General features: G+C 39.5%; 1 protein-coding gene across 1 annotated transcript; it reads right to left on the bottom strand.

The window, feature by feature from the left end:
• Positions 1–7,756: 7,756 nt before the first annotated feature.
• Positions 7,757–8,906, bottom strand: LOC131613108 (uncharacterized). The gene is made up of 2 exons (XM_058884841.1): positions 7,851–8,906; positions 7,757–7,765 (listed from the first exon to the last, which is right to left on the bottom strand). Exons 1-2 carry the CDS (start codon positions 8,904–8,906, stop codon positions 7,757–7,759), a joined length of 1,065 nt encoding a protein of 354 aa, XP_058740824.1.
• Between the last annotated feature and the right edge of the window lie 975 nt (positions 8,907–9,881).

The following is a 9,881-nucleotide window of genomic DNA, read 5'->3' as shown; positions in this document are numbered from 1 at the left end:
ACTAACAATTTTCTAATCAACAATTGTCTAACCTGTCTCACAATCTCTAAATTCTCACACTTTTTTTTTACAAAACTTTTATCATAGTTTTTTTTTTCAAAATCACTATTTTTTGGCCGATGATTTCAATATGAGGCCCTCTTTTATTTTAGTTAGTTTTTTTTTAACCAAATGATAAATACTAATGGTGATGGTTTATACTGGTAAAATGACATTATGTACTAATTCACGATTAACAATTTTTATCTCTTTTTTACACGTTACATATTTTATAATTTGTTGTTTACTAAACAATGGTTTTAACCATATGTATATTTTAATCACTTTCATCAAATGACCATGCTCAAATTTCCAAACAATGGTACAATCCACACTGTAACTACAAAATTCATTAATCTACCGTTAACATTTTTTTTACACCAACACCATCAAACCATGTAAATAAATCATTAAAAAGAAATTCGGAAAATTGTTTGTTTTTTTGTCATTGCAGGGACAACATAGGAAGAAGGGTGAATTCATCCAAACACCGAAATCGCCGTCACCTTCGTGACACCCTCTTGGATCCGCATCCACCGCGTGAAGCCGTTAACGGAAATTCAAACATGTAAACAATTTGTATTTTCATAACTCACAATACAACAACTCAAGTTTTGTTTACAGGATTCAAAATAGTGAAGATGAAATCAAAAGAATGAGAAAGGAGTTGGATCAAAGCCAAAGACCGACGCGATCAACACCACCACCATGAATCAGATCCGCTCCACTTTCCGACCACCTTCCCTCTGCGAGCAGCTCCAATCTCAGCCGCAAATCCACCACCTCAGGACGTCTTTAGCTTTTTGTTGTCGATATGTTTTTTTTTCCTTATTTGTGTCATTTGTGTTTGGTTTCAACTTTTGCAGAGAAAGAGAGATGAAGATGGGAGGAAAATAGGCCATGAGACCAAATGAAGAAAGAGAGGCGGACAAGCTTTTTCCCTAGGGTTTTTGTTTGTTTCTGGGCCAAATGATTTTTTTGAGCCCAATCCGAATTGCTCTCAGCACCTCCATGCAGCGAACACACCTCCTGGGGTTTAATTCATTTTCATTTTTGGGCCTTTGCCTCCACAGCCCAACAAATATCTTTTTCATTCGATTACAAGAAATATGTACATAAAAAACTTTTTAATTAGGATCTTAGCTTAGTTTATTAATTAAATCATTAAAAATACCAAATAATTGAATTCAGATAAATTAGTTTAATTAGGCTAGTTTTTTTTTTTTAATTTAATTTTTCAATTAGTTGTAAATAAGTTAATTAGTTTTTATTAACATAAAAATCACAAACAATTTAATAGATTTAGGTTAGTTATTTATAACTTAATAATTAGTTTTAAATTTAAGATTTAATCAAGTAGTCTATAGTTAATTTTAATTTGCTAATTAACCATCATTTTAATCGTTCCCGATTTCTTCTCTCATCTCAAAATCCCGTGTATGGCGCATGATTGGTTTATTTTACTTAAGATATTAGAATGTACATAGGTGAGAGAATGTAAATATCATAGTGAATATCTTTACTTTCCCGCACCTTTAAATTTCTGTATTTTAATTATTATACTGCCTAGATGTATGCTTAAATTAGGGTGTGTATGGCAAGCTCGAATTGAACGATTAGCTCACTAAAAAAATATACAAGATAACATATCTGAATCTAACTCACTTGCACTCACTCACCTCTAGGGTACGCCCCTCTTGGTTGCCTTCGATCATATGGTCATGTCCCTCGAATATGGAGGTACTTTAGCAAACGATGACCCTCATGAAAATATCATCATAAAAAGATCTTAGTCCCTAAACGTCCCTCGGAGTTGCCTACGGTAAAAGATCTTGTCCCTCTGAGTCCCTTCGGAAAATGATGATAGTCCCGCTAAATTGCTAAGGTATCTCTATTTGTTGCTTTCAATGACCATCGATGACCCTTCGATGTCCCTTAAACACGTCCAATATAACAAGGACTACCTACTCCTATATAGTATGAATAGTCCTGGGAACTTTAAAATTTACAGAAAAAGACCAGTCAAATAGGGTAGTGCTCTTAACCTGCCTAGCTCAATAAAAAACATCTTTTCACTACCATTTTGAAAAACTAAGGCTACGCATTTACGCTAAAGTCCTTATGCCCCTTTTCAACTCAAAACAAACAAACATGAGCTAAGCAAGTTAAGAGCCCGTAGATAACTACGGATGAAAAGGGTGCTTGCACCTTCCCTTTTCATAACTTACCCCCCGAGCCCGTTTTCTTTCAAATAAGGTCTTTTTCTGTACTTTTTACCTTTCCTAACATTGGACAAAATAAAAGTCGGTGGCGACTCATGCTCACCGCAACATTGTTGCTTTAAAATAAAAGTCAGTTCACCGAGTTACATGGTCCATCGGCTCAAGCAGGTGACATAACTTGATATGGGTGGATCGGATATCAAAAGCTTACCCACGAGTACTCTAACCCGCCTAATAGGGAACATAAAAAGTAATTGTAACCACGCTCAAATCAACCACTCTCACTTGTTTCATCCCCAAATCAACTACGCTCTCTCTCACTCTCAGTTCTCTCAGTCTCTTAGTTCTCTCACTCATAATCAAATCAAACCCTAGCAATCCAAATCAACCACGGTCTCTCTCACTCTCTCTCAATTCTTTCACTCTCACGATTCTCTCACTCAGAACCAAATGAAATCTATTATTCTACTTCGATCAATGATTGTCTTTTTCTTGCATGTGTCAGTATATGTAGTTTATAGAATAAAATTTGATTAAAAGAGTTTTTTTTAAAAGATTGTCATTTTCTTGCATGTGTACATGATCGGTCCTGACCTTGTTGAAATCCAGGCTAATAATAAAAATAGATCCCTAATGAAAAACTAAATAATTAATCTTAAACTTTGTTCATATAATAAGTTTTTAAATGTTTAATTATCAAGAATATATATTATTTAAATTTAACATTAAAAACAGTACCGTTTCATATAATTTGGAGGCCCTGTTCTAAATTTTAAAATTGATCCCTAAAAAATAATAGTAGAATGCAAAGAATTTAAAATAGATATTTCATTTAAAATGTAAATATATCTTTGTATATATAAATAATAATAAATAAAACCACTTATAAGAATTTGTTATATTTTATCACAAAATTTAATAATAAATGAAATGAACTAATAATAAATATTTAGATATTAAATTTTAAGATATTAATATATCTAAAACTTATGTTTAAAAAAGAAAAGAAAATTTAAAAAGTTATTAAAAAATAGAATAATTAATTTTAGAATCTCATAAAAGTTTTTTTTATAAGTTATTATGATAGAATTGGTGTTAAAAAGTGGATGAAAAAGAATGATATTGCTGGAATAGTAGATAGTTACACCATTAACTATTTAGCACTTGGAAAATTAACATATCACCATTCAACTTAATATGCCTTTCATGTTTCAAAAATTACAAAGCAAAAAGGTTATTTTTGTCTATTCATAAACCAATCATTAATACTTCTCTTTTTTTTTTTTGATTGGAAATACGCTCTTCATTAAACGGAAAGTCCCTCGAGGGGATAAACATCAGAATAGCTGGGGGGATCCACTATCCAGGATCGAGCCCCAATAGCTTTGCCCCATTTGACAAGGTTATGGGCTACAGAGTTTAAAGATCTACTGACATACATAACAGAGCAAAAAGAAAAACTATTACAAAGTTCTCTAACATCACCAGCAATTAAATCCAGCTCAGCCACATAGTTTATAGAATTGATGCTGTCAACCACCGAAGATGCATCTGATTGAACCAGAATTTTATTCAACTGAAGCTCCTTGGCTAACTGCACACTCCAACGGATGGCCAACATTTCAGCAAGAGCCGGAGTAATGCTCATATCATCACGTCTACAAGCTGCATAGATGATCTTTGAATCCCAGGTCTTGATCACACAGCCAAAAGCCACCACTCCATTGCTAAAGCATCCTGCGTCCACCTGAACAATAGCCAGCTCAGAAATTTGCTTATCAGCCCTCCAGCCACTTGGTTCCCGAATGCCTTTCTTGGCCACCGGGTTAGCTTCGTTGAACTCAGCAACCGAATCCCACGCTTCCATAGCCACCCTCACCGGATCCGGACAGGTCTGTTGGAAATGCATACTATTTCTAGCATTCCAAATCTTCCAAAGTAAAGTGCAGAGCAATTGGGAACGAAGACAATCGGAGCCATCAAGACACAACATCAACCAACTCAGGGTGTCCATATTGGGGGGGATGCGAGTTCCAAGGGGGGATGAGAAGTGGACCAGCCGAGAAAACTCACAGTGTAAAAACAGATGGTTTGAGGTTTCAGTTTCCATGCCACACAGAGCGCAAGAGCAATCTAACCTGATTCCTTTCCTAGAAAGGTTTGCTTTTGTAGGGAGGATGTCTTTCCCTAGTCTCCAGATGAAGCTTTTCACACGCGGATGGAGGTGCGTATGCCAAACCTTCTTCCAGAAGTTTTCCAGATTTGAGCCCGAGGGACCAGGTTTCCTGCTAAGAGACACAGCTTGAAGAGCATGGTAGGCAGTCTTCACTGAATAGACGCCAGTTTTTTCTTTGGTCCAGCATAGTTCATCCTCAGGCCTGCGAAAAGACAAAGGAATGCTAAAGATTTTATGAGCAATTGAGGGGTTGAAATTCTGCAGAATCAGCGGCCTGTTCCAACAATTGAGATCATGGTCAATGAATTCGCTCACTGTTGCATCAGCACTGACGCTACTGTCTTGAGGAAAAGGCAGACACCCCAAGAGACCCGGTATCCACTTATCCTTCCACACCTTTACCTTAGCTCCAGTACCTATCCTCCATGATATTCCATTAGTGACACACTCTTTGGCACTCAGGATGCTTCTCCAGGCGTAGCTAGGGCTATATCCAAGCGGGGCATCTTCAATGGAGCAATTGGGATAATAACGACTCTTGAAAACTCTAGCAAACAGTGAATTTTCCACCTTCAGCAAGCGCCAGAATTGTTTTCCCAAAAGGCTGATGTTGAAATTCCCAATTCCCCTAAACCCCATTCCTCCACCTCCTTTTGCGCACGCCAGTTTGTCCCACGACATCCAGTGTATTTTCCGCTCTCCATTCTTTGATCCCCACCAAAACTTGGCCAACATGCTCTCAATCTCTTGGCACACTCCTGATGGGAGCCTATAGCAGCTCATGATGTAGTTTGGTATAGCCTGCGCAACCGCTTTGATAAGAACCTCTTTCCCCGATCTTGACAGAAATTTTTCTTTCCACCCTTTGAGTTTCTTCCATACTCTCTCAATCACCAGCTTGAAAATTGCCTTCTTCGACCTGCCAAAGATAACCGGGAGCCCAAGATATTTAGAGTGCCTTGTCACAGTCTTTACTTGAATCCGGTTTTGGATCATATTCTTTACATCTTCACGTACGTTTCGACTATATGACACCTCAGATTTCTCTAAGTTAACCACTTGTCCCGACGCTTCCTGGTACCTCTGCAGAATTTGTATAATAGCCAGGCCTTCGGTCTCACTTGCTCTTGCAAAGAGAAGGCTGTCATCGGCAAAGAAAAGGTGAGTGATGGTTGGGGCTTTCCTGGACACCTTAATACCATGGAGACTTTTGCTTCTGCTAGCCTGCTTCAAAAGACCTGAAAAAACATCAGAGCACAAAATAAATAAGTAAGGGGACAGGGGGTCTCCTTGACGGAGACCCCGTTCCGGTGTAAGAATTCTGCTAGGCCGCCCATTGATGAGAATTTGATAGGAGACAGTGGAAATACATCGATGAATGAGGGAGACCATACTCTCAGGGAATCCCATGGCTTTGAGAGTACCGATGACAAAATCCCACTCCAGCCTGTCGTAAGCCTTGGACATATCGAGCTTGAGGGCCATAACACCTTTCTTCCCTTTCGTCTTCTGCTTCATCCAGTGGAAGCACTCCATAGCGACCATAGCATTATCAGTTATGAGTCTACCTTGCACGAAGGCGCTTTGCTCTTCATCGACAATTTCCGGAAGGATCCTCTTAATTCTGTTAGCAATTGTCTTGGTCACAATCTTCATTATAACATTACAGAGGCTTATTGGGCGAAAGTCTTTTGGTGTCTTCGGGTTCTTGCATTTAGGTATGAGGGAGATGAAAGTGTTGTTAAGCTCTCTAGGGTCCTTCCCCTCATTCAGAATTTCCAGCACCATTCTGTTAACATCAGAGCCCACGATTTGCCAATATTTTTGGAAGAACAGGGCCGGTAAACCATCAGGCCCGGGAGCCTTGACAGGGTGCATCTGCTCTAAAGCATTCTTGACCTCCTCGCTAGTAAACGCTTCTTGACACCAGTTGAAACTATTAGAGTCCAGCTTACCTTCAACCACAGAACAGACTTCCTGGATATTAGAGGGAGCAGAAGAAGCAAAGATGTCAGTAAAGTAATTTGCCAGAATGCGCTCACAATGAACATCCCCCTTCCACCAGCAACCAGCTTCATCTCTCAACTTCTTGATGGCGTTTGTGTTTCTTCTCTGATTAGCTTTTTGGTGGAAAAATTTTGTGTTACGGTCACCTTGTTTCAGCCAGACCGCACGGCTCCGCTGTCTCCACATGGTTTCCTCAGTTTGTAGCAGTTTGTTACGTTGTTGCTCCAAAGACCGGTAGATTTCTAAGTCTTCCTTCTTCCCAGACCACACCCCACTCTCCTCCAGTTTACCTTCAATTCTCTTAATCTCCTTCCCCACCGAGGCCAGTTTGTACTCCTGGAATTCGCACTCAAGGCTTTTCATGGCCTTAAGCTTGAGACTGCCTAGAGGCTGTCTATTCCATAATTTGTGAATCAGGTACTCGCATTTTGGATCTCTGGACCAAGCCTCTTCGAACCTGAACAAATGATGCCTTTTCTTATTTTGGGTATCCGAATTAGCTTCTAGATCGATCCTGACAGCAGCATGATCAGAGTTGAAACGAGCTAAATGGAGAACCTTCACCGGTGTAAAGGCGTTAATGAAACAATCAGAAGCTAAAGCCCTGTCGAGACGACATTGAATATTTGCTTCGCCTTCCCTCCCATTGGTCCACGTAAAGGGATATCCTTCAAATCCTAAATCAGTAAGACCCGTAGAGTCCAAGGTGTTCCGCCCCCAATAGAACTGACCAGAAGATCTAGGAATACCACCTTGCTTCTCATTTTCAAAGAGAGTATCGTTAAAGTCCCCAACAAACAGAGCTCCTTCGCTTCCTTTTTGGCTCAGTTCCTTGACAAGTTCCCATGTGTTTCTTTTCTTATGTTCTTCTGGAAAGCCATAGATCCCATTGAAGGTCCAAGGTTGACCCGTTGAAGCATCTTCCACCAGCCCACAAATATGATTCAGAGAGTAGGACATGATGGACAGATTAACATTCTCCTTCCATAAGAGAGCTATTCCGCCACTCCTCATTTTATTACTTCCATAACAGTCTACAGCTAAACCCGACTCAAAACCACTCTTTCCTTTAACAACCTGCAGTTCTTCAGACTTAAGACGTGTTTCCATGAGAAACACAATGGAGGGGTTTTCCAAACGGAGGAGCCTTAGCAAGGCTCGAACTGCACGGGGATTCCCCAAACCCCGGCAGTTCCAACTAATGATCTTCATTGGGGTAGGCAGTGTTGGGTCTCCAACACTACCTCTGGTCCGTTATGTGTCGCTGCCTCCCCGTCTTTCTCATGCCTTCGCTTCTTTTCCCCACAATCTTCTAGGGAACCTTCAGTAATCAACACATCAATAAGTTGTCTTTTGCCAGTCTCAAGCTCCTTATTCTTAATCTTCTCCTCAATAACTTTTTTCACCGATTTCCTCCTTGTCCACTTTTTCTTCTTTGTGGTCCCATGTTGGCTACTTCCAGCATTTGATGACGGTTTGGAGATCTCAACCGCACCTAGAGATTCTGCTACTGACTCAATAGCAAGATTGCAGATTTGTTTGGTGCCCTCAGCCTCCTTCCTTACTTCCTTGCTCATGTTTTCTCTGACTGGATGTTGTTCTACTTCGGCCTCGTCCTCCTTCTCTTTACCTTTTGATCCACATTTGCTTTGAGATGAGGAGATGTTAAACAGGCTTCTACTACACGTTCCTGAACTCGAGTCTTTTCGATGCTGTTCTTCCGTAATTCTGGGTAATGGGGATGCCCTTAGCCAGAGGCCGAAAGAGAGATCCTGTTCTTCGATGTCTTCAAAGCCTTCTTCACTGATGTCACCAAGGGATTCACAGTCTTTTAACTGGTGACCAATCCTGCCACATACAAAACAGAACGTAGGTAGGCGTTCATATTTAAAATGTATCCTCAGGGTCTTGTCCTTAAACTTCACCACCGTGCCTCTTTTCAACGGTTGCTTTAGATCCATTTTAACTTTGACACGCAGGAACCGTCCGTTCTTATGGGCTTCTTTCTGATCCATCTCTTCGAATACCCCAATGATTCCACCAATCTTTTTTGCCATAGCTTCAGTTCTGAGAATTAAAGGGAGTTCGTAGATCCGAACCCAAAATACTCCAAAATGCATGTTCAACGCAGAGGGTTGTTCTTCTCCAGAGATTCGAACTAGGACTAGCAGGTTTCGATCAAAGCTCCATGGTCCATTCCGTAACACAGTCTCCAAATCTCTCTTTGTGGAGAAACGAAATAGGAACAAGTTTTTGTTGAGCTCTTGTGTCTCAACCGGGTTCTTAAGCTTCCAAGCACTAATCATTGTACTTGTAAATGCCCTCGAGTTGAAGTTGTTGTCGGTCCAGAGTTTCCCAGCCAGGGTCCTCTGAAAAATTTCATCTCCACTGATTTCGTCGTCAGCCGCTACAACTCCTTCCTCCTCCTCTTTAGATAAAGGAATGTTCTTCCAACTCTCCATAAGATAGGTTTTCAGGTAAAAAAAAAAAAAGGCCAGAACGAGAGGGTTGTGGGGAAAGAGAGAGGCTCCGATGGAACGGAGAAAGAGAAAAGAGATAGGCCACCAACACGGTGGAAAAACAGGAAAACCAGAAAAGACTGGGGTGAGAGCCGCCGCTTCAAAACCCTAACTGAGGGGAGTAAGGGAGGAGAAAGGACACTATAAGTTTAGAGAGAGAGAGTCTGACTTCTCTCTAGACAAGTGGGTCAACACTTTTTTTAAAAAAGAGAATTTTGTCATGCACTTCTCTTTGTTGTCATGTACTTCTCATGAACTCCATTTTTTGTTTTTCTAATTTGTAGTTTATTTGTTATAAATAGATTTACACTTTAATTTCTAGAAAAGCATGTTCATGTTTCAGATTTGAGTTCATTAAAGTTTGATGTTCTTTGTTTCCTTGCTATATATAGTTGGTAATAAGAGGATAAATTCGTTACCTCATTTTCAATTTTTAACTAATGCTTCTTATATGGTTTTAGATAGCTTACTCATAAATAAAGTGTGTTGTTCTAAATTCAAAAAGGAGTTCCAGAATCCCACATTATATTTCGGAATTTCATTTCTGGCGTTCAATCGTGAACTGATCAGACATGCAACGGGCCTGTATGTTTTGGTTTCAAATGAATTAGTTTGAACATTTGAAAAAAATGACACATGTTTGAAGATTCGAACTTATAATAATTAGCTTTTCCCATAGGTTTTAATCTTTTTGGTTATTTTTATTACATGTAGAAAAATGCTTAAGTTGTTTCAATTGATGCCTATGAAGATGTTCCGGATCATAATAATTGACTTTGGTAAGGAATTTCAGTTGCCATACATATTTCATGATCTAGCATAGCTTCTTATAGTTAATGTTGAATGTTGAAACTCAACATAGTTTGATATTTAACTCTTCTGCCAGGATGTTTTATCACACTTCATTTGACTTGGAAG

This window comes from Vicia villosa, linkage group LG1 (genome assembly GCF_029867415.1).
Source record: "Vicia villosa cultivar HV-30 ecotype Madison, WI linkage group LG1, Vvil1.0, whole genome shotgun sequence".
NCBI classification, from domain to species: Eukaryota; Viridiplantae; Streptophyta; class Magnoliopsida; order Fabales; family Fabaceae; genus Vicia; species Vicia villosa.
Note: the sequence above shows the minus strand (reverse complement) of the source record. Positions and strands in the feature narration are given on the sequence as shown.